The 15169-nt window shown below is 37.9% G+C and overlaps 1 protein-coding gene across 1 annotated transcript in view; it reads right to left on the reverse strand.

Annotated features, from left to right (window-relative positions):
• LOC107743214 (collagen alpha-1(XIV) chain-like) overlaps nucleotides 1–15169 on the reverse strand; it is a 126598-nt gene that overhangs the window by 13239 nt on the left and 98190 nt on the right. The window contains exons 32-39 of the mRNA XM_016556357.1: nucleotides 12872–13030; nucleotides 12064–12141; nucleotides 9812–9898; nucleotides 7884–7937; nucleotides 7396–7440; nucleotides 7186–7281; nucleotides 7045–7098; nucleotides 1848–1901 (exon numbers count right to left, since the gene is read on the reverse strand). Coding sequence (XP_016411843.1) covers nucleotides 1848–1901; nucleotides 7045–7098; nucleotides 7186–7281; nucleotides 7396–7440; nucleotides 7884–7937; nucleotides 9812–9898; nucleotides 12064–12141; nucleotides 12872–13030 — 627 coding nt within the window. The remainder of the gene's footprint in view (nucleotides 1–1847; nucleotides 1902–7044; nucleotides 7099–7185; nucleotides 7282–7395; nucleotides 7441–7883; nucleotides 7938–9811; nucleotides 9899–12063; nucleotides 12142–12871; nucleotides 13031–15169) is intronic.

Below are 15169 nucleotides of genomic sequence, written 5' to 3' on the forward strand. Positions count from 1 at the left end.
TTTTACAAATGTTCTGTTTAGAGATTATCATAAGTCCAAAGCCAAACATCTGCTTTCTTTGTTAAACTGTCATAGTGAGTTACTGTGTATGAAACCACAGCAGATTTATCCCTCAACCTGCTTTAAATCAGCTCAGTAAGCAGCAGTGTGGTCTGAAACGCCTCCATTTGTGCTCCTTGTTTTTATTTTCTGATGCAAAATGACAGATTTAGTCAAACATTTCCACTCAGGCTGCTCATTACTAAACAGAGATGGCGAACTTGCACTCTCTCACTAAGACATTAACATTTAATTACACCACACGGCTTTGGGAATGGTAATCGAATAACCACCTCATGCATATTTTTCATTACAGTTCACAGAATGAGTCTAGTGTTCCTTTTTTCAATCTTAATCTGTATAGGCTACATACATATAGGTGATTCCGCTCTTTTATGAATAACGATATTAAACCTCTCTATGCAGCGCAAAACACCTAGACTAGGAGGCAATTATATTTCACGTGTTACATGTGAGCTGATACTAAAATCATTTTAAGGATCTGTGAATCACATGTGCGTGATTCCGAAATGTCAAGTAAGGCTTTGTTCACAAGTTGCTTAATTTGGTTTGGATACGAGGAACAAAATCAATAACGAAAACAAACACGTTTTTTATTTACGCGCTTATTATGACAGTCTAGCGGGACAGATCTGATTAGTTCAGGTTGTGGTGTTATTGACTAGCAGTCCTGTAAATTGAATCTGTGAGTCAGGGCCTCCTTCAGCGTAATCAGATCTGTTCAGACACAGAAGAACACATAAGCTTAATTTGATAAGCCACCCATGTGGAATTGTTCTTACATAGCATGACTGAAAGTACGTTTACTTTATAATATCACTTAGGCCATCAAAGTTAACTCATGCATTAAAGCATTAATTATGAATTAATTATTTTTAAAAAACAGTGGTCTAAAAATGAATGCATTAATGCAAAATTAACGCAAATTAACAATTTATGCCCCCTGACCCGAATGTAAATTCCGTAGTAAGTAATTTTCCCTCCAGTGGAAGTTTGAAGTACCACTTAAATGCAAGGTGTATTTTTGTAAATTCTGCAGGGGATCATCCCACCTCCCATGGCAAGAATTATTCATGCAGGATGGAGTGCAAAGAATGGAAAAGTACACAGGGGTTTCCCATATGCATTTTTAACAGATGCTAAAAACTTTGAGATGTGACCGAATGTATCTGTATGACTGTTTAAAATAAAATATAACAATTATTAAAAAATAAAATACAATAAAATAAAAAAGTCAAATAAAATCACAATTATCTTAATTGACTGAATGCTTTAAAATGTAATCTACAAAAAATATGACTATCAATTAATAAATAAAACGAAAAATTACACTGAAAATTTACATCATTTTAATGGTAAAAGACAGTCAAAATCTTACGGTAAAAACCTGTTAATTGGTTACTGATTAGTAACAGTTTTTGGAAGCAATTTACAGTGAAAAACCATAAATCGACATTTTTTAGAATTCTCTGGTTGTTCATCAAAATAACTGTTTCTTCTTAGATTTTTCTTATCAGGTATGTACATAACTATGTAGGGTTTTATCTTTCATCTTATGTTATGAATTTAATGTTTATTGTATTTTTAGTGTTAGTGTTAATTTTAATGTCGACGGTGGTCATGGTGTTTTGTATTTGTGCACCATCTATAAAACAATTAGCAAAACTGATTGACAACCCTGAATATTACATACAGTCATTTGTAATGGTACAACTTCCTCAGCTTATCTGATATCATCATGAAGAACTAACAATAAAGTTTGAATTGAGTTTATGAAAAACGCTTACTCTCTGTCCTGGAGGTCCATCTCGGCCTGGTCCTCCACTGGCACCTGGTACACCCTGAAAGTAAATAAACAAGACAACATAATCAATGACAGACATAGCTGTTTACAAAATGTGTGGCCTTTGCCGAGTAATAAATGTTCAGCTCTATTGTTTCACGTGGCCATTGGCATACACAGAATGTCTTCCATTCTCACCGGCTACGATATTGACATTATCAAAGTGCTCAATCTCAAGGCTGAGGAGGTAATCGAAAGTGAAGACAGTTTGTGTGGTCTGAGTCATTGTGATTTGAAGAGCTGCTCTGCTAATATATCTTACATAAAAAGAACATAAACTGTAGCCTAGTCCTTGAAGATCAGGGCAACCAAACGACTGAGTGTTTTTGTACCCACAATGAAAATCAATTCCAGTCCACTGACTTTCATTGTAAGGGCAAAAACATTTGAAAGAAACATTTTTAAAATATCTTCTTTTGTGTCCCACAGGACGAACAAAGTCATACAGATTTGGAAGGGTAAGTAGAACTATATTTTGGGGTAAACTATTCTTTAAAGCACTAAATTCACAAGAAACACCAGGACTGTGACACAGTTTGAAATGTCTACTACAGACGTCACTGCTTCCATCTCAGCGATTAGCATTTTCCACCTCCCATTTGCATAAAGTTGAGCATTTCTCTGCTTTTTATGGCTGTCACCCCTTGCATCGCTCTTTTAACAATCCCATAATCCCCTGCAAAAACCTGCCGCTCAGCTCCTACAGAGCATCAACTGAAAATGCATGCTCATCTCCAGGTGAGCATGTACAAATATGTTAATTTAGATGAAACTGTCTTCATAATGATATGATATTTCATCCTTTCGGTTACAAAACTACGAATCAAGAAGTTCAACTCAACATCACCCCATTTATCAGCACCACACACACACACACACTAAAATGGGCTTCGTTTCATCACAAGTGGACTCGTAATTCTGAAACTGTGTGTGAGGGCACCCATAACAGTATTATATACGGGGCTCTCAGCGCCAGCGGCAGAGACAGACCAGGGAAGAGATGCGGCACATGACATGGAGGACTGGCAACCAGCAGCCAATGAATATAATTCACAGGCTGACAGGATAGATTAGCCCTGAGTGAGAACTATGGGCATCTCTGCTGCAGTATGGAAAAGACCACTTACTCCTTACTGCCAACATAACTCTGAAAGAACTCAATACCGGCTGCTAATGGAAGCAAGTGTGCGGATGGCCCCTCTGCTTAAAGGAGGATATCCATCTCAAGACTTGATGTCTATACTGGAAGACTGAGGAACGTATGGGTGGGTGTGTGTGTGTGTGTGTGTGTTTGTACTTTGACCACTGGAAAAGCCAGGATGTTCTTTTCGTCACCCTGGAGAACTCTATAGGGATTTTTCCTGAGTGGTTGTCATTGGCTTCACATCAAACAGCTATTCCTCAACAAATGGAACTGTCACTGTGAATGTTTTAGAAGCCTTTTGGTGACACTTTCCGCAGAAATCTAAAAACCAGCAGTTGGTTGTCACAGAAAAGGGAGAAATTTAACAAGCTTGTGAAAGAGGCTTTAGAAGCATAAAAGTCTAAGACATCTGCTTGAGGCAAAACTATGAATTCCATCCTGCCTGCTTAGAATTGTCTTTTGAGTTAAGGCACATTAGATTCTCCCTCAACTAAGATCTTAATATGATAATTTTCATGTCAAAGTGCTTTATTATTATGTAGAGGTGTGTGGTGGACTGAAATGAGTAGGAAGAGAAGCTGGGTTTGGTCTCCCAATGTACACTACGTTTCAAATGTTTGGGGTCGGTAAGATTTTTTTAATGTTTTTGAAAGAAGTCTCTTAAGCTATTTGATCAATAATACAGCAAAAATAGTAATATTGTGTTCAATTCAGAAATCATTCTATTATGCTGAAATGGTGCTCAACCATTTTTTTTATTAGCATTTTTGAAAACTGTTGTGCTGTTTAATATTTTTGTGGAAACCATGATTTATTTTTTAAGATTCTTTGATGAATAGAAAGTCCCATTCAAATTCAACATTCCACTCTCTCCTAGCCTCATTTGATCTTAAACGGCATACCACCACAGGAACTCACAAGTCAGGGAAACAGCTCAACCTCATTTGGTGAAACCTCTGCGCATTTATGATAATTTCTTCGCTACTTTTGGTTTACAACTTACTTCTTGTGTGCCACCAACCCTTCTGCCAGTTGCATTCAGACAAAACCTGCTCCCTTTCTCCTTCCCACCATTCCTCAGTTGTGCCATCCTGTCTTCAATCTCCCACACAATTCTCATCACTGGATGCGAATAGTGCCACAGACACTTTATGCTCCACTTTAACTTATTGTCTAGACAATATCTGTCCTCTCTCCTCTAGGCCAGCACATTCTACTCCCTTCAACCCCAGATTGTCTGATGTTCTTCATGAACACTGGCCCAAACTCAAGGATGCATGAAGAAAATGGCACAAATCCAGCTGACCTGAGTATGTATCATTCACTGCTTTCTTTTTTTTCTGTTAAGGTCCACACTGCCAAAACTTCATATTTTCACAACAAGATCAACAGCTACGCACAAACTCTTCAAAACATTCAACTCTCTCCTCTGTCCCCCTCTGCCATTTCCCACCACCTCTTTAACAGCTGATGATTTTGCCAATTTTTTCAAATACAAATCTAGAATCATCAGCAGTCAGTTTTTCAGTTTTCACACACAGTAACCAACCACATCTACAGCCAACAATCTCCTCTCCTCATTTTCTCACAGAGGCAGAAGTATCAAAACTTCTCCTCTTCAGTCATCCTCAACTATGCCCTATAGTCCCCATTCCCTCACACCTTCTACAAGCTACTTCTCCTACACTCTTACCAGCACTCACACACAACATCAACAGCTCTCCACACAGGCATTTTCCCACCACATTCAAGCAGGTTCGGGTAACCCCACTGCTTAAAAACTACACTAAACACCTCCCATTTATTGTAAAAACACATAAACAAGTTGTTTTCAACCAGGTATCATCTTTTCTTCCACCGAATAAACGGCTGGATGAGAACCAATCAGGCTTCAAAAGTGGCCATTTGGATGAGACTGCATTAATGTCAGTCACTGGATCCTTGCAGATTGTGAAAGTTCTCATTTTTCTGGATCTAACTGCCGTTTTGACATTGTCAATCATCAGATCCCTCTGTCCACCCTCTCATCACTGGGTAACACAGAAACTCTACTCTGGTTTGAATCCTATACCTCATAGGCCTTTCAGGGTTGCCTGGAGGGATGTTCCCTCAGGGTCGTTCCTCAAGGATCAGTTCTTGGACCCCTTCTCTTCTCCATATACACTACAGCACTGGGGACTACTATATAGGCACATGGATTCTCCTACCATTGCTATGCTGATGACACACAGCTTTATTTATTTCTTTTTTTATTTCAATGAGATGATTCAAAGATAGCTGCACGAATCCCAGACTGCCTGGCAGGCAATCTCGACATGGATGAAAGAATATCACCTCCAGCTCAACTTAGCAAAGACAGACCTTCTTGTTTTCCCTGGCACTCCAGCTGTACAGCACAATTACACCATCCAGCTAGGTTCACAAACAATTATCTCATCAAATTTGGTCAGAAATCTTGGGGTAATCTTTAATGACCAGCTGTCCTTCAAAGACAGCATGATCAAGTAGGTTTGCGTTGCACAATATCAGGAAGATCAGGTCCTTCCTAATGAAGCATGCTGCACAACTTCTTGTCCAGGCCCTTGTCACTTCTAGGATGGACTATTTCAATGCTCTTCTGGCTGGACTTCCATCCATTGCAATCAAACCTCTACAAAGGATTCAGAACCAGCAGCACAACTAGTCTTCAATGAGCCCAAGAGAGCCCACGTCACACCTCTCTTTATCTCTCTTCACTGGCTACCGGTTGTGGCTTACATCAAGTTCAAGACACTGATACTTGTATCAAGAACAGCCACGGGCTCCACACCTTCCAACCTCCACACGGTCTTATGTGTCTACATCCCCTCCAGAAGCCTGAGGTCGGTAAGTCAACAGCACCTTGTTGTACCATCACAGAAATGCACAAAGTCCTTTTCCAGAACATGTTCATTCACTGTTCCTTGCTGGTGGAATGATCTTCCCAACCCTATCCGGATCACTAAATCCCTTGCTATATTTACTGACCACAAACCTTTAAACAGTAGTGTAAATAGTAAATGTAAACTTGTCATGTCCCAGCTGATGTTTTCACAAATGTTTCCCAGTTAAAGCCACATGGAACACCATATTACCTTACATTTGGGACAATCAACAAGCAACCAATACTCCCAACATTTCTGTGAATCTGCGCATGGTCAGATCAACAAATCTGCCCGTCACAGTGACATAGAAGCGCTGCCTCCTCTCACATGTTGTTTTTTTTCATCTCAATTTTGCTATTACCCCTTCATATTCATACCTCAATTACAATACAATGGGCAAAGGGAGCAAAAACCCTCCCTCTGAAGCTTTTCTTAATATTTGTGCTATTTATTTTTTGTACAAACAATTCTTTTGTCATTCATAATTCTTTTTGAGAAGACCAAACAAACAAGACAGACTGCACCAGTGCGGTCTTCGACCCCAGAGTGTTAACCTATCAAAATGTATAAAGTAGATTTTTTAATAACCAGTTAAAACTTGGTTCGTTTTTTTTTTTATATTTACAGCCAAATGTTCAGTTGAAAACTGAACACGAGAATTGTAAGTCATTTCTAAAAAAAAACTCAATTCCTCCTGCCGCCTTAAAAAAATATTTTGATTTTCACAGAAGCGTATCTCAATTCTAAAACTTCTCCCTACCCACTAACAAGTGAGTTTTCAAACTAAGTTTAGGAAGGTTGAGTAATACATAAAGGCACAACTTGATTCTATTAGGCTGAAAACTGAAGGACACAATCTGTTTGTATTAATCGATTTATATTAAACAATTTCCTTAAATTCAGGATAAGCAGCACATATAGACACACATGAAGGACTTATCGCTCACAAGCTACACACACAGACACTCATGGGACTGTGATAATTATAACTCTCTGACAGAAGAGACGAGGTTAGCTAATGAGAGACCGCGTGGGTGTTATGAAGCTGTCGTGAAGTGCTGATGAGACAGGCGGGGGGATATATTTTCCCTTACCTGAGGACCTGGCAGACCTATTTCACCCTTCTCTCCTTTTTCTCCTGGAGCCCCCTGAGGAGAGAGGAATTGAAAAAGAAAAGGCAACATTAATAAAAAGAAAGAAACAAACTTTGCATAAAAATCCAGTATTCAGCTTACCGGTGGCCCCTGAATGGACAGTCCATTCGGCCCCTGAGGACCCGGTGGCCCCTGCGGTCCTGGAGGTCCGATCTCACCAGGTGGCCCTTGAGGCCCCTTAAACATAAAGTTAGGACATTATCTTAATAAATGTAGCCTCATTATAAAATCATCATGGTTTCATTGCCGGTTTAATTTCCTCAATATAATTACGTAACGTTTCAGGCCTACCATCAGCCGGGCTGCTGAAACAAAGTGTGAATGCCCTGCAGTCTCCTTCTCCATCAGGAATGCAATAATCAAGGAAGCAAAAGACACTCGTCACAGTCTAGCTTGTGACAAACTTCTTAGCGGCGGTCATTTGGACCAAGTTTACATAAAACTTTGGAGCATGAAATGAAATTATGTCTGCCACAGCATGGCTTTATTTGGACAGAAGCATGATGTATTCTGTGAATGGACACACACATCTGGAGGGACTTTACTGTACATGAAACTACAGTTGGACAGAGAGACACAAATAAAAAAAGCGAGCTCTCTGAAAATCCAGAGCGAGGGTGAGATTTACTCACTTGTATGCTCCAAAAACAACACAGAGGCACATGCATTGTATGTATTTCCACATTTTGAGTTCTTGTCCGGGGTCTATTCTTTTGGGAAATAATGACAACTCTGGGTGGCCCTGTATATGGGATACATAAAGCATATGTGTACTTTACCGTCAAGCCTGGCTCCCCCCGATCTCCTCTTGAACCTCTGATACCAGGACCACCCTGAGAGTCAGACACACACAATTAGATAAACACAAACTGAAAGACTCAGAATAAGCAAACACATTTTCTTAATGACCAGAGCTGGGGCATGTGTCAAAAAAGCAATTTTAAACACTGTCGCTAGCTCTGTTCCAAAGCATTGTGAGCTGCCTTGTTTCCTACATAAGCAGTGTGCTAACCGCCATGGACCCTCATAAGTGACCAATTCAGAACACTCTACAAATGAGACTCAACTAGCAAGAGTTTGACATTAGTATGTTGCTAAGTTAATAGCACAATACTCTACCGTGGTTATCAACCAGGGGGGCGGAGTCCACTAGGGGCCTTCAGCAAACGTTCAAGGAGGCCTCAGGATGACTTCAAATACTGCAAAATTGGCTAGTTCAAAAATATCAGATTGAATCTGCCTGCACCTTGGTAGAGAGTATCCTTGACCTGGTTCAAACCATATCCCACCCGCTTATGACCCTCATAAACTCTTGCCCCCACTGCTGCAGGCAACCACTAGTAATTTAACCCTGTTTGCACGTCTTCCTTTTCCTGTGTTTACTCTAATTGCATCCCCAATGGCCGCAATAAGGTAGTTCTTATCACTGAAGGCTATGGGCAAATTTGATTCATGAGCTTGCTCAAAACACACTTAATAAAACCTGCAGGTGACGGTGGAAGCTGACAATACGCAAGCATAAATATTCATTTGAAAGATGCACGTGATGACTTAACAGGACATTTTCGATTCATTTGAGCAGCCGGTGTAATCATAGGAAAGACTTTAGAACACATGACAGTAATATTAATATCAAGATGCAGGAATAATGTATACAAAACTGAAATGCAATCGTCTTCCTTGCAACCACCTCTTGGTCATGGAAATGGGTTTGTATGGATGAAGGAATCTATAAACGCAGACAGGACAGGAGTGGACTAATCTGTTTTGATAAATTGATCTCCTCGTAATGACTTTCTCGAAAGAACTGCTGTTTATACACCATGGCCTTTTCGAGGCCTCAGAAATACATTTTCCCTCAGGGTGCATACGATGCTGCCTTCCAAATGAGCTCATTTATTTGTTCCCGCCATATTGAGTTCAACCTGCAGCATGGGCTGAATTGAGCAATCTAATGCTAGGTCTTTTTCTCAATCTCTTAAGCAGTGTCCCGTTTCATTTTATATCTTTAATATCTTCGTGCTCCTTCTTAACACGTTCTGTGTTTTTTCCCTAAAGGGCAATATGGTTAAGGCTTCAGACTAAAAACTGAAAAGCTGCTGGCTCCTCAAGAATCCTTTACGATTCTGCGTTCTTGAGAAAGACACCTGAACCTAGAATGTTCCTGGAGACTAATCATGGTCATGTGACCATATGAAAGTCACAAATCCCTACAGTCTTTGTTGCATCGCAATCTATAAAGATGTTTTCTCAAACATATTGAGAACGAGTTTGTCAGTTAAAGTATGTCAGCTAGCACTAATGCTAAAGTATAATAGCAACTTTGTCAACTAAAGTGTATTAGCTACAGTAGTTTTTATGCTGGTATGAAAGCGACTTGGAGTAGCTCTGTCACCAAGCTGTTATGCTAAAGTTGAGGAGCTAGATTTTATGCTAAAGTACATAAGACTAGTATTGACATCTGTAAGTCTGTTTTTTTGTGCTATGTCTCTTACATTTTTATATATTATCCATATACTTATCTAAAAATAGTTTTTTGTCCTGTAAATCATGTTTTTGTACATGTACTCATTTCTAATTGGTTACATTTTTTGATGTTGCAACCCTGTGTTACAAATCTCCCTGGTCTACCCCCTCTATCATCTAGTTTAATACAGATCACATTCTAAGGTTGGCCGTTAGTGAGAGGTGAAACCAGTGGTTTTACCGGTGGTCCTGAGGGTCCAGGTGGTCCTTTGCTGTCCTGAGCACAGGTGCAGGCATGGGGCATGGCAGGACAGTCTTCTTCTACTCTCTGATGGAAGCACAAACAAAACAACATGCCGTACACCATTTCAAACACGGGACTATTTCCTCTCTAGGAAACTAACAGAACTTTATTTGTCCAAGTCAACCAAGGATGTCTGTGCAATTCCCTCAAGTCATTAATTCGCAAGTGCACAAACACAGCAAGCGACCTGGAGATATTGTTCGTCCTATCCATGGAGTACCAAGTCTATTTGTCTGCTACAAGACTACATAATTGAATTATTTGTAGAGTGGACATGGATCTTTAAAGTTAGGGACGACTGCCAGAATGGCCGGTTTGAGATCACTTATTAGAGAATATTTTTTTCAGCATTATATAAGTATCCAAAATGATACAGGAAGAGAACAAAAGAGTCATATCGCTAAGGCATCGGATGTACTCTATATTGGCAGTACATACAACTATAAAATCATAAAATTAGCCATCACAGCAGAGAACCTTAATAAATAATGATAGCTAATTACAAGGTTGCTTATGGTCATTTTGTTAGCTTTTTGTTTTAGACTAGTCTTTTTTTTTATTTAGCTTTCCAATATTATTTACATTATTAAGTTTTGTTTTCTTTTGTTTTTTACATATACAATGAATGTTATTTAACTGTTTTATGGGGTCTTTACTCATTTCCAAGTCACTGAAATGCTAACAATAACATTGCACAATGAGTTGCTATTTTGACATTTTAACGGTGGTTTTTTTTTTCATTACACAGTAATTTGCTGGGACAGCCAAATGTTGTAACATCTAAAGGGATAGTTCATCCAAAAATGAAAGTTCTGTCATTACTCACCCTCATGTCGTTCCAAACCCGTAAGACCTTAATTCATCTTCGGAACACAAATTAAGATATTTTTGATGAAATCCGAGAGCTTTCGGACATCGTTAAAATAGTCCATGTGACATCAGTGGTTCAACCTTAATTTTATGAAGCGTCTTCAACGCGCCTTCACGACAGTTAAGAACTGATGTAGAACTTGCATGCCCTGCGCCTTGTTTTCAATCAGAGGAATGCAAACGTATGTGTCTTGGTACTGTTGTGAACGAGCATCGAATTCTGGCACGGAAGAGAAGAAATTGTCGAATAAAGTCTATTTTTCTTTTCTTTGCACACAAAAGGTATTCTTGTAGCTTCAGAAAATTACAGTTGAACCACTGATGTCACATGGACTATTTTAACGATATCCTTACTACCTTTCTGGGCCTTGAACGTGTCAGTTGCGTTGCTGTCTGTGCAGGGTCAGAGAGCTCTTGGATTTCATCAAAAATATCTTAATTTGTGTTCCGAAGATGAATGAAGGTCTTATGGGTTTGGAACAAAATGAGGGTGAGTAATTAATGACAGAATTTTCATTTTTGTGTGAACTATCACTTTAATTTGACAACTTTGTCTTTACATATGCCACACCAATATTTTTGGTAGTTCAAATAGATTGATATTTGAACATTATCTCTTAATCAAATATACGGTTAAGCTTATAAGTTGTAAAATAAAAAGGAATCCTGTAATAATGAAAACATTGTCTCGTTATCGTTTACAGTGAATTTCTGGCAATCACAGCTGCTAGTTTTTTGTTGTTTTTTTAACAGTGCACTATTAGTCTAGAGATTTTGAGGCAAAGAGGATAAATCAGTGGATCAGCGCTGCTGGCCTAGAGGTTCAAATCCACCCTTACATAACTCTTTATTTTAATAAACCAAATTTGTTGTATGCCAGCGGATGTATATCCGAAGCAGGACCACATTTGTTTGTTGGACCTTTATTAGATACATTTCTGCCACAAGCTATTTCATAAAGCTATTTTATATTAGCTATGACAAAAAGTGGTGGAAAGATGCCTAGGGCGATGATGGTCCCCAGATAAGGTTAAAGGCTTGTTACTCTAATTAGTACAGCAATAATCGATTCTAAAGTAATTATGAACACTAAGTGTGGGTGATAGTATTGAGTGCTGATTGGTCATCACTGTATATTTGAGTTTTACATTGTAGTTAAGATATTTGGGGTTTCACCAGTGACAGAACTGCAGTATTAAAGGGGTCATATGATGCTGCTAAAAAGAACATTATTTTGTCTGATTAGAGTGTGGCTTATTCAGCTTGCTGATTGTATAAAACGGATATATTGTATAAAATACCGACTGGTCGGGTCTTACCAAGCCTGGGAGCTCACAGCACTTATCCCGACTGGCCCATGATGTACTGCAGACTATGTCAAACATCTGGAGCTGAAACTGTGGACAGGATCATAAAAACACACACAAACAGAGCAAATATACAAGGCTGTTGAATAGCATTCACTCATTTAACAACAAATGCAATTGTGATGCATTATAAATCTTATCAACACAAACATTTTATGAAGTCTAAACAAATTGCAGGGGATCACTGTTGAGGATGAACAAAATCTAAATAAGCAGAAACTTTATGCATTTACTAACAGTCGTGCTTGAGATGTGTCTGGTTATTTGTTTGGGCTGAATGACTGATTCTAATAGTTTTAAAACTTTTGCATGGTACAAACTCACATTACAACCCCCACCAGCATAATTACAAAGACAATTAGTCTCATCAGTTGTGCCGTCAGCCTCTGAGAAGAATAAAATCAGATGCACTCCTACACAATTAGACATAATGATCCACACATTCTGATGGAAAAACCAAAAGGCATAAAGTCTGTATTTACCATCTTAAACTGAGTGCCCATGCTTTGAATTCCACAAAATCATTATAAGGGTGAATCTGAGACGACGATTGTGCTTTCAAAGCCCTCAGAGTTTCAGACCATCTTTAATAATTATCAGACTCCAAACAAAGACTCCACAGAAACATTCCTCCACTTGTATACTGAGTTCTTTGTGTCTCTATGAGACAAAAGCTGGTCCTGTTATGGGCTCAAATGATTCTTTCAGGCCTGGGTAAATCTCATCTTTTAGGATTGAGGCTGAATGGCTGTGGTCTTACCGGCGCTGAGTTATCTTTCTTTCCACGTGAGCGGACCATGCGTCCCAGAACCTCCACTCCATCAATGGTGATGTTCCCTGCTGCGTTGATGGATTTCTTTCCCACCGTTTTGCAGTCAATCACCACTTTAGCAGCGGTTTTGCTGATGGCCACATGAAGCTGGGTGAGATATAAAGTAAAACGTAACATTTAATGATAGATTATAATTATTTAAGCAAGATATGCTGCAACAGATGTATTGTATTGAGTCATTAGATCTGATAATAAACTGCCCAACCATTCGACCATCAAATGAATCATGTGCAAAAATATTTTGTGAATGATATTATAAGGAATTAAGGATTGGATAAGCTTTTCTGTGTTTAGAACAGAAACTTTTCTATTTTTGCAACGATTTTCAAAAAGTGGTCAAAAAAGTGAATGGAACATGTTCCACCTGCCACACTTTTTCATTTAATTTAGTATTATTGTTTGAATTAAAAGATGCAGAAATTTTCTAATAAATTATACAAGGCATATTTGTTATATGTGATGGAACTATGAAGGGAACAGAATAACACCTAAACTGGCATTTTCATAACACTAGACTTCTAATAACATTTCCAAAATGTCTTCCTCTGTGTCACGATGCACAGCTGGACAATCTTTTCTGATTTTTATAAATTAATTGCAAGAATAACTTTAATATTATCAATGATATTTGAAAATTATTATGTATGCAATGACTGCATAATATTTCATACATTTGAGGCACTTTTTTATTTTTATAAAGTTTTTAGGTGTTATAAATATTTTAGGTGTTTGATGTATATTTATTTCAAGTTATTCATTATTATGAATTTTATAATATATTTTGATCACCACAAAGCTTAATGTTCCTCTAGGAACAAAAAATAACTAAATGAACAGAAATTATTCAAATATTTTAAATGTAATGCAAAATACAAAAAAGTGGTGATCAATAACTATAATAACTATAAAACCTTAATGTATCAAATATGATATATAATAACACAATTAACAACAAAAAAATGCTGTTTTGTCTAAAAGTATGTATACTTTTTTATATAATTATATAAAGTATGTATAAGTACAATAGTTTAATTTCAAAAGATTTTTCGGTAACACTTTACAAGGTTCCATTTGTTAACTATATTTAATGCATTAACTAACATTAACAAACAATAAGAAATACATTTGTTACAGTATTAATCTTTGTTAACGTTTGCTAAAGGGAAAGTTCACCCAAAAATGAAAATGTGATGTTTATCTGCTTACCCCCAGGGCATCCAAAGATGTAGGTGACTTTGTTTCTTCAGTAGAACACAAACGAAGATTTTTAACTCAAACCGTTGCAGTCTGTCAGTCTTATAATGGAAGTGAATGGGAATCACGGCTTTGAGAGTAAAAAAAAAACATACACAAACAAAACCAAATTAAACCCTGCGGCTTGTGACGATACATTGATGTGTAAAGACACGAAACGATCGGTCTGTGCAAGAAACTGAACAGTATTTATATGTTTTTTTTTACCTCTGATTCACCGCAAAGTTCGGACATTGCGGTGTATCAGAGGTAAAAAACGATATAAATATTGTTCAGTTTCTTGCACAGACCGATCTTTTCGTGTCTTTACACATCAGGGTATTGTCACGAGCCGCGGGGTTTCATTTCGCTTTGCTTGTGTATGTTTTTTTGACTCTCAAAGCCGTGATTCCCATTCACCTCCATTATAAGACTGACAGACTGCAACGGTTTGAGTTAAAAATCTTCGTTTGTGTTCTACTGAAGAAACAAAGTCACCTACATCTTGGATGCCCTGGGGGTAAGCAGATAAACATCACATTTTCATTTTTGGGTGAACTATCCCTTTAATAAAAATACAACTGTTCATTGTTATTTCACGTTAGCTCAGGTCCATTACATTACATTAAATAACTTTTGATTTTATTTGTATTACTAAATGTTGGAATCAACATTAACTAAGATTAATAAATGCTTTAGAAGTGTTTTTCATTGTTTGTTTATGTTAACTAGTTAACTAATGGAACTTATGTTTACTCATTAACTCAACTTATGAAACTCTTTTACAGAAACATTTAAGTTCACTAATGCACACCAGTGAAAACCAAATCAACCTTGCCGTGTCTACATTCAGTGTCTCTCCTGATTTATTGTCAATCAGATGAGAGAACTGTAATTGTCCATAACAACCGCCAAAACTCAAACAGAACAAGCTAATACAGAGCTAGCAAAAGTTCATATTTGCATGTCAGAGTATATTTCAGTATGAGACAG

Source organism: Sinocyclocheilus rhinocerous, unplaced genomic scaffold (assembly GCF_001515625.1).
Source record: "Sinocyclocheilus rhinocerous isolate Xijiao unplaced genomic scaffold, SAMN03320098_v1.1 scaffold946, whole genome shotgun sequence".
Classification (NCBI taxonomy): domain Eukaryota; kingdom Metazoa; phylum Chordata; class Actinopteri; order Cypriniformes; family Cyprinidae; genus Sinocyclocheilus; species Sinocyclocheilus rhinocerous.